Source organism: Tursiops truncatus, chromosome 18 (assembly GCF_011762595.2).
Source record: "Tursiops truncatus isolate mTurTru1 chromosome 18, mTurTru1.mat.Y, whole genome shotgun sequence".
Classification (NCBI taxonomy): Eukaryota; Metazoa; Chordata; class Mammalia; order Artiodactyla; family Delphinidae; genus Tursiops; species Tursiops truncatus.
Window position 1 is genome coordinate 1,109,726 of NC_047051.1, and position 13,339 is coordinate 1,123,064.

The 13,339-nt window shown below is 50.8% G+C and overlaps 1 protein-coding gene and 1 long non-coding RNA gene across 8 annotated transcripts in view; one reads left to right on the plus strand and one right to left on the minus strand.

Moving 5' to 3' along the window:
• Positions 1–13,318, plus strand: part of IFT88 (intraflagellar transport 88) — a 75,944-nt gene extending 62,626 nt beyond the window's left edge. For 6 of the 7 annotated variants that reach the window (XM_073794933.1, XM_073794935.1, XM_073794936.1 and 3 more), the window contains 3 exons: positions 8,269–8,335; positions 12,671–12,777; positions 12,997–13,318. In XM_073794933.1, the coding sequence (XP_073651034.1) occupies positions 8,269–8,335; positions 12,671–12,777; positions 12,997–13,122 (300 nt within the window). In that variant the 3' untranslated portion in view covers positions 13,123–13,318. The other variant, XM_073794937.1, reaches the window with a different exon arrangement.
• Positions 4,429–6,003, minus strand: LOC141276997 (uncharacterized). The gene is made up of 3 exons (XR_012327498.1): positions 5,836–6,003; positions 5,397–5,473; positions 4,429–4,608 (listed from the first exon to the last, which is right to left on the minus strand). It is a non-coding gene; the product is annotated as an uncharacterized lncRNA (long non-coding RNA).
• Positions 13,319–13,339: the final 21 nt, after the last annotated feature.

A 13,339-nucleotide genomic window follows, 5' to 3' on the forward strand; every position in this document is an offset into this window, starting at 1 on the left:
GTTTAAGCATCAGTGGTTTGTCACTTATGAATGGTGACCGAACGGTGCACATGAGCTCAGGCAAGTTCTGGATCCCGCATGGGGCCCATGTGCTGACCCCGCAGCCGAGTGGGAGTGGGCCTCCCGGCCGGACGCCCCCCACCCCAGTGAGGAGCTGGGAGCCTTCTAGCTCCTGCTTCCGGGGGCTGCACTCAGGCTTTAGGAAACATGGATTCCGAGGACTCCTGGGAAGTGAAATTGAGGGGTCAGGTCGAGACCTGTGCCCACCACGCACCCTCCTCAGAGCCCGCCGCCAGCCCCTGCCCTCCTTGAATCTAGACGGCCTGGGCCGCTACAGGCGCTCCTCTCCTGACGTGGCGGCCCATCACTCCGCGGTTCCCCCCCCCGCACTGCACCCCCTGTCCTGATTGTTCTCGTTTGCTCATGGGGGCTTGTGATTTTACTGTTGTCAATGAGTACCGAATGTCACTGCAGTGGCTTTCCCTTTCTAATTACTACTCGGCCTGTTGATTCCTCTTCATCACAGTATTTGTGTATTCAGTGAACATAGTCAGCTTTTGTCTGTGTCTCTCATAGACCTGACCTTTTATCCTTATGTTGTACTTGCCATGGCGTAATTAAGGACACTTAGTAAGCTCAGACGAGTTACAGTTGATGCATTTAAATTACGCAGTGCTTACCTTACCTGCTCACCCATGTGAGTGCTGTGTCGCTGTGCTCGAGCAGTGTCTCTCTTCCTAATGCCTTATCACTGCCGCACTGCACCTGCATCACTTAGATACACGCTCTCGTCCCAGCCGTTCCTTCGTCTTCCTTTACGTCGCAGTCCTTATCCACAGAGCACTTTCTTTCTGTTTCCTTGAGATCAGTTTCTCCATTGTTCTTCGGGACTGCTTATTAAATCTTACATAAAGAGAAACATTTTCTTGGTGTTTTCTCACTTATATTTTACGTATGAACACAAAATTGAGGGGGAAATTAGTGGAAAAGGTCAGTCCTAGGAGAGAGAGCAGAGGCTTACAGAGAAGGAGTCCTGTGGGTATGAGAGCAGCCTACTCGGGAAATCGCTGCGTGCCCCCATGCGTTTGTCTAGATTGTGAGCCGTGGGGCAGGCGCCCTGTTTCCTGGCTGCGTGGTGCATGAGACGCTATTCGTTATGAAACAAAATGTCACAAATCAATGCCTGAAGTAAGGATGCTATCCTTTTCTAAATTTGAACTTAAAACTTCTTGTTACTTTTCCTGTGTGTCTCCTGTTTAGAATCTGTCTCAATGCAAAAACTTAACGTTTTTCCTTTGTAATTAGGATTTCTTCATAAAATAATTGCCGAGGCCTGTGTAATACCTCTTGTACAGATATATCTTGATTTCTTTGAATATTTCCACATGGTTAGGTATCTTTTTTCCAGTTGGTGACTTTCTACAGTCTGTCTAGCTTTCAGGTGTTCCTTGCTAAAGCACTGTGGGCCTCTGTGAGCGTCTGTAGTCGAGCTCGTCCATATTGTTAACTGGAGACGTTTGGGAACCAGCCACAGGGTTGAGACCAGGGATGTCCTGGATAACCACGCCACACCTTTACCTGAGCTGCTAGAAGGAATGCAGAGCTCAGCCCCAGTCTTCATCCCGTCCTTTCCCCTGCAAGTGCTGACAGTGGCAGAAGTTTGGCAGCAGAAAAGAAAAGGAGTGAAGAGGCTGGGTGGCCTTTCCTGATCTCCCTCCTCTGCTTGCAGTTTCCCCTCCTCCGACCTGATGACGTCTGCTCAGCTGGACATCAGCGACCAGCAGCGGCAACACCCAGTGCGTGATGAGTGTGGGCCGCTCTAGCCCTTTGCACGTACTGGCCAGTTTAATCGTCACAGGAGTCCTATGCTATGATGTTGGATGTGGTTTTATTATTACTGTTCTTTAAGATGAGAAACCTGAGGCCCGTGGTTGCAAAGCAACTTTCTCCAGGTCACACAGCTGTTGGGGGGTAGGCCTCGAATTCACATCCAGGAAGGCCAGCTTCTGAGTCCAGGCTCCTGGCTGCCATGCTCTGCTCCCTTACAGATAGTAGAGAAAAAGGATGATGAGAGTAATTACTTTCAGTTGGTGTATAGTCCTTACTTTTCTGCATCCAGGAAGTTGGTAGCGCACTCCATGAGCTAAACTGGAATGTACCTCTGTGAGCTCACTCTAATTTGATCAGAGCTAGGACCTCAGAACAGTGCTCTCCAAGTGTGGCCTGTGGACCCTCAGAGCCTCAGAATCGCCTGGGCTTCTTACAAAGTCTTGGGCCTCACCCCAGACTACCCCAACCCCAGAATTAAAGTCTCCGGATATGGAGTCCAAGAATCTATGTGGTTTTTAAACAAGTTCTCAAACTAATTTTTTATTCACAGACATTCCAGAAGCACTGGTGTAGTGTTATGCTTCCGAAGGGTTACCTTCAAACGATCAAACACCAGCTCAGGATACAGAATCTGCTTTAAGGGGAAAAGTAAACACAAAATAAATCAGGCCGTGGATTTTTAAAAACTGTTTTAAAACGGAAAGGAATTTGTGTAGACCTAAGAAGGAAAGATAAACAGATTCAGGGTTATGTGGATGGGGGTGATGGACCTCCCCAGGCCCCCAGCTCCAGTCTTAAAGCATGAAAGCTAGAAACTCATTTCTCTGGGCTGACTTTTCAGAGAAGTGCGTCCTCTTCTGGAACATTTATGGAGAAGGCGGCTGTTCTCGCCTTTGTGCTGGGGGCCTGTGTTCCTGGGCGGGGAGGAAGCTTTGTGCCCTGTTCGCAGAGCCGTGGCAAACAGTCCCGGGCGTTGGGTGGAGCCGCCCCCCAGCACTGTTGGGTTTTAAGAGACAGTCGCATTTTCGCTTCGCTGAACAGAAGAACGTTAGCTGCAAGGAACTCTTCAAACTTTATTGCACGAATGGAAGAGAGCAAAATGGGAAGACAGGAGTTGAAGGCTGAGTATTTTAAAAATGCCAAGGAAGAGAAAAATACCAGCCCACACCAAAGAGGATTAAGGGACAAAAGGAAACGATTAGGAGGGAAAAAGAAGATGGGGAAAGAGAGAGTTTACAAAACACAAAGTTTGTTTTGTTTTTTTTTTCCGGTACTCGGGCCTCTCACTGCTGCGGCCTCTCCGGCTACAGAGCACAGGCTGCAGACGCACAGGCTCAGCAGCCATGGCTCACGGGCCCAGCCGCTCCGCAGCATGTGGGATCTTCCTGGACCAGGGCACGAACCCGTGTCCCCTGCATTGGCAGGCGGACTCTCAACCACTGCGTCACCAGGGAAGCCCCCAAAACACAAAGTTTTAATTGCTCATTCACAAATGAAGTACATTAATAATTTGTTCCTTTTTAAAAATCGAATTTCTAAATTTTTACAATATTCAAAAGGAGAATTCCTCTCCCAGTATTTGCCATTTTCCCCCCAAAGAAGTCAAATAATTTCAAGAAATTCTTTGTTTTGGCCAACTTAAAATAATATGTGACATTCAAAACTAATGTAAAATATAGTTGGTACTTATCCTCAAATTTCCAGTTATTACCAGAAGCTAGTTGAGCAGAAACCTTTTTGGTCTCAAAAGCGTTCTTAAAAGTTCTTAAAAAGAAGAAGATTTTGTATGAAGGTCTCATAAAGACACAGCTTTAAATTAACTGTGAAGGAAAAATGCAAAATTTTTAAAGTTTACGTATGTAATGAAAGCTGCGAGAATGTTTCGCCCATTTTATACATTACTGCATTTATAAAGTTCAACAGAAACACAGGATAATTCATATAGCATTCATCCTTGGTATCAAGTGTGTGGTGATTTGGGCCGTGACGTTTTCCAGGGTGAGACTCCGCAACGCTCTGGTTAAAGGCCGTGGAGTCCTCGCCTGCTGGCATCACCCTGTGCTGGGTCCTTGGTTCACCTGTTCAGGAGACACTTGACATGGACGAGGTGCTCCAGCTGCTCGTCACCTGGCAGGAGAACGAGACAAACACAGGTCGCTTGTTGCCCAGCAGAGACACGCAGCGTGTGCACTGGATGGGGTTCGGCCCACGACCAGGGGTCCGAATGGTCCCCGGGGGAGGTGTGGCTGGACCTCAGGGCCTGGCGTGGAGACGGGAAGGTGTGAGAGAGGTCCGAGGGCAGGAAGGTGCGGCCACGTTCGTGAGTTCTTTGGAGTTGAAGCTGCAAAGAAGCGTCTTAAATTCTGTTTTCTCTTGAATTTGAAGTCAGAGCCAATCTTCTTAAGGATCCTTAACTAGGTAACAACTGCTCCTTGTTCTAAGACAGAAATCTAATTCTTACGGAATAAAAGCCCAGGATGGTGGACGGAACCCTGGGCTTTCCTCCCCAACCCCAGTCCGCTCCAGACCTGGTTCTCTTCAGTAAGATGAGGACAGTGTTCTCGGCTGGCCTTCACAACCGTCCACGGTGAACTTAGGTTTGTCCCAGTCTGTCACCGACATTGCTAGAAAACGACCGCATCCTTGGATGTCAGAAACGTCAAATCGCTGCGAGAGTTTGCAGCCCTCACCCTTGGGTCCTGTGACCACTGTCCTCCGGGGGCAGGTGACAGTGTGACAATGTGGGGCTGCGCGGGTCCTGGAGACTCTGCCTGTCCCCTGCAGGAGAGCAGTGTCGTGTGTTCACGGTGGGGAGAAAACACTTTCCCAACACTTACCTGTTCAATTTTCCATCATTTTATTTATATCTACTTTGCTCCTCTTCTCTTTGTACCTTCTTCTCTCATTGTTTCCCCCAAAGTGGGTATGGCATCTTTTTTTTTTCATATTATTGAAGAAACAAATGTTATTCTAAAAATTCAGGTAGATTACTTTTGTAAGTAACGTTTTAATTCAAATAAAAATGTGTTAAGGAAAAAGTGAAAATCGTTCAGCCACGACTTTGAGATCACTGTTAGCATTTTGACATTTCATAATCCCAGGCATTTTTACAAATATATGCAAACATATCAATACTTTTTTTTTTTTTTTTTTTTGCTGTATGCGGGCCTTTCACTGCCGCGGCCCCTCCTGTTGCGGAGCACAGGCTCCGTCGCGCAGGCCCAGCGGCATGGCTCACGGGCCCAGCTGCCCCGTGGCACACAGAATCCTCCCGGACTGGGGCACGAACCCGCGCCCCCCGCATCGGCAGGTGGACCCCCAACCACTGCGCCACCAGGGAAGCCCTATCAATACGTTTTTTAAATGGGACTTTTTTTTTTAAACAAAAATGGATTTTTATAAAAATACTGTCTTGTAACCTGAGTTTTCCCCTCACTGAGGAAGATAACATGGCAGCTTCCCATGTCAGCAAAGGCAGGCCTCTGTCGTTTTTTGCCCCTTTCTGTGGCTGTTTGACGTGTCAGTGTTGCTGTGATGAGAATCTTCTGTCAGTCCCGCTTCCGTACCTCACACCCCTGGAAGTGAGTCCGGATTCCTGGGAACTTTATGAGGTGTTGAAACTCTGAGAAGGCGGCAGTGTCTCCTGCTGAGAACAAAACGTGACACTCTAGTGCGCCTGTGTCCCTGGGCCTGTGGTCTGCCCCCTGGCATTTGCTGTGGGGCTGGGGCCCGTTTGCACCGGCCCCTCCCAATAAGTTGTTATTGTTGTGCCAACTTTATTTTCAGAGTTTCATGTTCTCTTTCTCCAGAAGGTTTCCCCAAACTGGACCTCATCTTAACCCCCTCCAGTCACGCGGCTGACGCGTCCCTCCCCGAGACCCTCACGGCCATGGTGTGAATGTAGCGGCCACTTTGACCTTTCCAACCTGCCTGACGGAGCCCCGCTCTGTCATCCTCTCCCTGTCCCTTTAGTTCCCGGGGCTCCGGGGGGTGGCGGGACCTGACCCTCTGAGGGCTCCCCTTCATTCCGTCCCCTGAAGGCCCCGCGACCCAGCCTCTGGGTGTGGATGGTCTGAGAGAAGACTTGGCCGAGTCTCCACAGGTCACATTGCTTTAAACTTAGAACCTTATCGAGCCTATGTGCCGGTAAACGTTCTTGTCTCACTTGTGACATCGCCGTCTCTGTAACCTCCACACGGACTCACTGCTCCAGCTGCTATGGCGACGGGGACACAAGATTGATCACGGTGGGGTTTATTGATTTCCAGTGGCAAATGGGTGGAAGAGGACGAGAACCCTGACCTCCACCCACAGACGAGTGAGTGGAGTCATGGGGGCCTCGGGGAGTGAGGGGGGCTGGCCGGGGGAGCTGGTGGAGCTGGGGGACAAGCCCACGAGGAGGAGGCCGCACCGGGGAGGGGGCGTGCGGTCCCGGGCCCAGGAGGATGGAGTCTGAGCCCACGGCGGGCGCCAGTCCACTCGGGTCCATGGGGCTTGGCTGAGTCAGCCGGCTCTGGGTCTCCTGGGAGCAAAGCAGGCCACGTCCCCACGTGCCCCACCTGGGGGTCTTGATGCAGATGGGCTTGCCATGGCAGGGGGCTTCCAGGCTGGAAAACAGCGAGGGCTTGCGGGGGTGAATTAGGCAAAGGCGGGTGAAAGCCAAAGCATGGGAAGGTTCTAGACAGGCGCAGAGATGGTGTGACGGCGGCACAGGCATCGATGCACGTGCTCGCTTCCCTAGGTTGTCCTGTGCTAAGCTTACGGTTTCGTAGATCTTTTCCCACGTTTGATTTGGAAAAAAGTTTCAAGTTATGTGGACATTTGTTTTTATGAGTTTAATTATTTTATTGTCTACGTCTTACAGATATGCTGGCAATTACTAATCTGAAATAAAATCTGATTAGAGATATTAAAATATTTATTTTGTTGCATCATTTTTAGATTTTCTTTTGTTTGTGAAGGCAGAGGGAGAGATGGAGTTCTGGGGAGGTTTCTTTTTAATAGAAAAAACTCAAGCATGTTTACATATATTTGAAGTTCCTAAGTTTTAGGAGAGTGTTTCATTTTATAAAAATGAGCCTTTTGTTTTGTTTTGTTTTGTTTTTTGCGGTACGCGGGCCTCTCACTGTTGTGGACTCTCCCGTTGTGTAGCACAGGCTCTGGGCGCGCAGGCTCAGTGGCCATGGCTCACGGGCCCAGCCGCTCCGTGGCATGTGGGATCTTCCCGGACCGGGGCATGAACCCATGTCCCCTGCATCGGCAGGCGGACTCTCAGCCACTGCGCCAGCAGGGAAGCCCAGTCTTTTAGTGTTTTGAATTTTATTTTATTTTTTATACAGCAGGTTCTTATTAGTCATCTATTTTATACATATTAGTGTGTACATGTCAATCCCAATTCAATTCATCCCACCACCATCCCACCCCCCTGCCACTTTCCCCTCCTTGGTGTCCATACGTTTGTTTCTCTACATCTGTGTCTCTACAGAAATGAGTCTTGAATCATTGAAAAAGATTGTTTTTTTTCTTCCTAGGAGACTACAATGCCAGTAATCCCATCTGTGACCTGATAATTTATAAATATTTGGGGAGTTGTCAGGGTTGGGGGAATAAATGGTGTCCTTTGAATTAATGATGAAATTATGTTTACGTTACTGAGATCTAAATAAGATACCAATCTATGTTAAGAAATTTTAATTCAATTGTAAATAGTTGTCAAAAGCCGTCTGTTTCTGCTCACTGACTACCCTCTTCTCTAAACAAACCATTATTCATACAAGAGCCTGGAGTCAGCATTTAATCAGAAGCTCTAACTTAGGCGCAGCAAAGCGTGTAAAAAGAAACCTAAGAATGTCACAGTTTGGAGATAATTCTTATGTCTTAAGGGTGAGTTGATGTGTAAGAAAGTAGACTGTTGGGCAGATCTTAGGTATAGAGATTTAACAGTGCCTTTATTGTGGAAGCTGACTTTCAAAACCCTGTTGTCCTTTAATTATGTCAAGTGGGGCTAAAGCTGAAATAGCCCATTCGCAAGGTCCCCTTCTCCCTCCACCCCTTCAGCCACTGCGTTTAAGACCTGAGCTTTCACATCTGGGAAATACTTGGTTTTTAAGTTGTTTGCAGAAGCAAGGACGACCCTGCACTTTGAAGCCTGAGTGCCGTTCGCGTGTCTGGCGGGACTGGTGGCCCTTCTCAGGGTTTCCCCCGTACTTACAAGGCAGCCAGGCCTCCCTCCTGCGGGGCCGACTCAGGGGCCACTCCCAGTGAGCCCAGCCTCGGGAGGCAGGACAGTAAGGCCTAAGGGACGCACAGTTTAACGTGTGTTTTAGAAATCGGTGCTTGGTTATCGTTGACCTTGAAGGACTATCATTTATTCCTGTTTTCATTACAGTACAGCTGACATCCAGTATGTCCTTCTAACGTGTCGCCTTCTTGCTTTAGCGCACCAAGTCCGGCAGGGATGGCAGCGGGGGTCCCCGCGGCAGGAGAGACGGGAGCGCTGGCAGTGGTGAGTGTCCCTGTTCCTGTCTCCCCGGACGTGCCAGTTGACAGATTTCTAGTACACGGGCTTCTAGAAGCACCTTGAAGTAATCTGAAGATGTCCTGTTTGTTTGTTTTATACACAGTTAAACTTCCCCTACTCTACTTTTGTGAGCATCAGGCTGCTGTGTAATCGAGTGTTTGTAGGTGTTAGTGGGTGTTGGTTCCTGAATAAACGGACCTGTTTCTGCTAATTGATGAATAGACAGTTCACATTGGATAGATTATCACGGGTGTCCATACTAGTGGGTTTTACTGTGTCACGTTTTTTAGGTTGCGTTGTGAGGAGGCGCCATGGGGCCTGGGGTCGTCACCTGGATGCTGACAGACCTGTACACTTGTAGTGTAGCAGTGGTGCCGGTGTGGGCACTGGGCGGCATGGCCATGGTCCCAGCCGTAGCCCTGTGTCTCTGGACCAGCCACGCAAATGCTGTCGCTTTGGGCGATTCTGTGGCTGCTGGGGACACTGTTACTTAATAAGAAGGTTTGTTAAGTTTTCCTCCCCTTTTTCCCCATCAACAAAATCTACCTTCTGTCTCTACTTCAGGGGATAGTAGAAGTTATATTTAGGGGAAATTGGATGGTTTTAAAGAAACTAATTAGAAAAACAAATGCTAAATTGGGATCCGTATCATGTCCGCTCGTAGCACCGTCGTGCAGACAGAACCCGACGTCATCCTCTTGTGTCTGTCTGTGGTCAGGAGTCACAACAAAGAGAAACGCGACCCTCGGTTTAGGGAGGCCTTTCTTTCGTTCGTTCGTTCATTTACTGGATGCACGCTGGGTGCCGAGGACATGGGGACGAATGAGACGGGGCCCCTGCCCTCAAGGAAATCAGGATCGACTTGGAAAGACACTCGGGCCCTGATCTGCTGAGGGCGCCGCCTGGCGGGGGTGGGGGCGCAGCTGGGACGGAGCGCACCCTCGAGGGCGGAGCTCTGCTCCCTCGGTGCGCCCAGGCGCTGACAGCCAGTGCCGTGCCTGGTCCAGCGGGACATCTGGATTCCCCGAGGGTCAGTCCCGCTGCTCCAGCAGAAGCCCCAGGCCTGGTCCCAGGGACCAGCACCCAGAGCTTGAGAAGTTGGCAGGGCGGCCCTGAGCCTGGGCCCTGTGTGTGCCGGGGCCGCCCCTCACCTCCCCGCCTCTGCCCCTCCCCGTCCCATGCGTGTGGGTGGCCCTCCATCCAGGTCCTGGTCTGGAGACCTGTCCCAGCAGCTCTCAGTCCCTTGTCCAGCAGGGCCACCTGCGGTGGAATTCAGCATCTTGCGGAGTTTAGAGAAGTATGTATTGTGACGCATGAGCCATGTACCCTGTACCTCCCCTGGGGAGCACCTCCCCTGGGGAGCACCTCCAAGTCAAGGAGTCTCACTACTTCAGGGAAGCGTGAATATTCACACTAAGGATAAGCAATGGCCCGGAATAGCTGCAGGTCAAGTCAGGTTTTATTCTTGACGTGAAGTTGTGTTTCTGCCTGGAAACCTGGCTTTAGAGCTTTTTGGAATTTGGATTGTCGTTGAGGGGCTGTGGGCCTGCGTCTGCCAAAAGCATTGAAGCAGCTTGGGGAGGGTCTGGGCAGCCCGCCAGCTGGCCGAGGTGGGAGCTCTTGAACTGCGTGTCCCTCGAAGGAGTAACCCCCAGGGAAGTGTCAGTTACTTACTGAGTTCTAGGACCAGATTCACCACCCTCTAAGATCCTCCACGTCCCGCTGAAAATCTTGAGCTCAGAGTAACCCTAACGCACACCCATCACCAAGCCTGCCCTCGGTCCGCAGGGCCTTCCCTGGTCACCGTGGGCTTGTGACGTGTCGCTGAGGCCCCTGGGGGTCCTCATGTTCAGGGTCCACTTGGGAGACTCCAGCCCTCCAAGCGAGGTGTCCTGAGAGCTGCCGGTGCTGAGCCGGAGCCCAGATGATGGTGTCCACCCCAGAGAGTGGCCCCCGACCCGCCTCCCACGTGCCACCCCGCGCAGAGGAGGGCGCCTCCTGGGCCAGCCTCCCCACCACTGCCGTTTCTCTCTTAGTAGGTTTTCCTTTCTCCCATCCAGTGCGTTGCAGCCCAGCACAAACAGGCAGTCCTGGGGCACAAACACGCTTCTTGGAGCCGAAGCTCCGGCCGTGGGCCTTGTGGGCCAGGGGTCGTGGACCTGGCTCTGGGGCAGGTTTAAAGCAGCTCCCGGCTCCCGGGGGGCTTGCCTCTCTCTCTCTCTACACTTGCTCTTTTGTTCCTGTTTCCCATCATCGCCGACACCCCATTTCCTCCTGGGGCCCCTCCCTGTCCCCGGAGCCTGGCTCTCGGCCCCCCTCCAGCTCGCACAGGCCGGGGACCGGCCCGCCCAGCTTTGGGGTCTGAGCCCACTGGGCTTCCTCCTTGCTTCGCCTTGCGGCCCCCGGAACACCCTGGGCCCCGTGGATGAGCCCCCCCTCAGCAGCGTCCCGCCCCCGCCCCCCTGCAGCCCCCCGTGGGCCGAGGTCGCTGGCCATCCCTCTAGCTCCCAGCACGGCCTGCGTGTTGAAGGGTGCCCGGGGCCCACCACCTTCCACCTCTGCCCCGGGAGACCCAGCAGCACACGTCTCAGCCTGGAACTCTCTGGCACTCTGTCTGGATGAGACCCGCAGCTCAAATAGGGGAAAGGGACAATTTTCTATGTGGATCCAGGTGAGGCCAGCCTGGAGCTGTTAAGTATGATGTGTTAAAATTAAGTGCAGCGCCTACAACTAGGTTTTTAAAAGTGTTGCCTAGGAGAGAGGACCATAGGGAACATGTCATCATAATTATTCGTTTGTATAAAATGGCTGTTTCTGAAATGCCTGAGGGCCCTTGAAAATTGTTCTTTTTCTGTGCACCAGACTCTGGTCTCTGTTAATTTGCTGATTGACCTCAGCACCCTTCCTCACGTGTAGCAGATTTGAGTGTGTAGCAGAGTCACTGGGAAGGCTGGTTAAAACAGACCCGAGCCCCCAACCCCGGTGACCGGCCCGGGGTCCTGTGTTTCTGACCAGGTCCCAGCTGCCGCTGCTGGTCCTGGGACCACACCTGGAGAACCAATGCTGTATCTCAAAGGAGAGAATGCAGATGACATGCGGCCTCGTGTATGTAAAAGGTCACCACCACTACTACCACCAAACCCACGTTCACGTATGTGGCAGTCTCTGGTCACCCAGCCTCCGGGCTCTGTCACCCACAGGGGGTTCCCCCCGGGAGGTGGTGTGAGACCCGCCTGCACACGCCGATGCTGGGCAAACAGTATGTTATTATTATCACTTACACAAATCGCGCTGGGAAGCAGCAGCGTTTGCTTTAGAGCTTTGCAGGATTTTCAGTACTTTAGTTTGTTTTTTACAGAATAAGCTTAAAATGAAATGAACTTGTTTTAAGTACTTGAAATAAAAAATGCATTACCCTTAAATGCAAAATTTTGGCTTCAGGTTTTAACAGCTCGGTGCCAAAACATCAGTTGAGAAAAACAATTAAATCAAATGCACGTGCACAGGCAGAGCTGAGCTCCACGAGTTCAGGGTCCACATGGCCGCCCCGTAGCGTCCGCAGGGATGAGGGGTGAGAGGGACAGCATGTTCCCGAGGCCGGGAGCCGGACAGGTGGCCTCTCCTGCGGCCCTGTCTGCCCTTGGGGGACAGCGGGTTTGCTGACTGACTCCGCGTACTGGGTTATGAAGGTTTTGTGTTTAAATTGTTGGTCATTTACTGCGTGTGATACTTAATGGTTTACTGCGTTTTTCAGTCTAATTTTTATTCTGTCTTGGGTGTGAACGTCTCTTATGCACTATTTCCATTCCATATTTGGATTCTATAATCCTTTTAAGGTTTTTCCTTAAATTGGGCCAGAATCTATCCTCCTCTGCCGGGCACATCTGACCCCTTCTGTACTCATTCTCCAGGCCTGTGAAGAGTTGGGGGGCGGTGCCTGGGCCAGGCTCGCTGGCCTCTCCCGCCCCTCACCTGCCCAGGCCTCTGACGGCTCCCAGGCTCCACGTGGGCGACGGCCCAGCCCCTTCCCCCCACCCGCTGCCCCACTCCGCGCCAGGGGGTGTTCGCCAGTGTCTCCAAGCACACGGTGGAAAGGGTCTGATGAAGCCTACTCTTGAGTGATGCTTTGACTATATTATAGGTTCCCAACAAGAGATTTCTTTTAAATTTCAAAAAACAAGGATTACATCCTTTGGAAATTGGCTGTCAAATGAAACAGCCTTCCTGTTTCTTGACAGATAAGTAGACGTTAAGATTTGTAATGCAGTGTGATGTTGCCCACCGTGCTGAACACATGTGCTTTTGCTCCTGTGTCTCCAGACGGCGGCCAGAACTGTGGTGCCGGTAGCAGAGGCGAGCGGCTCAGCGCCCAGCTCCGAGCCCTGCCCAGGACGGAGGAGCCTTACGACAGCAGCAGTAACAAGGAGCTAGGCAAGTGCCCGGGCCTGGCAGGTCTGGACTGGAAGGGACGGGCAGACGCGTCCACCTGGGCGTTATTAAGGGTTTTCCAGCACAGACAGAAGTTTTACATGACTTGGGAGAGCGTTTCTTTTCATTCTGGGTTGTTCAGTTTTGAAGATGAGCCTCATTGGTTTCACATTTGCTGTTTTTCCCTGTTCCTCTAATGCAACCATCTGTTCTGAAACCTAGACGCCTCCTATGTGGATCCGCTTGGCCCGCAAATAGAAAGACCCAGAACTGCAGCCAAAAAGAGAGTCGACGAGGATGATTTTGCTGATGAAGAATTAGGAGATGATTTGCTTCCAGAATAATATATATTTTAATGTATTATTTATTAATTAAAGGGAAGGAATCGCCTTACAAGATAATACTCATGTTAAAGTTTGGATTAAATACCCAAACTTTAATTTTGCACACTGTCAAAACTTTAAATAAGTGTATTCTGTTCTGTGAGTATGGATTTAGATTTTGTTTTGCTTTTAATGGAATAAAAACATGTGAAAATAATACTTTAGGCCAGAGACTGAC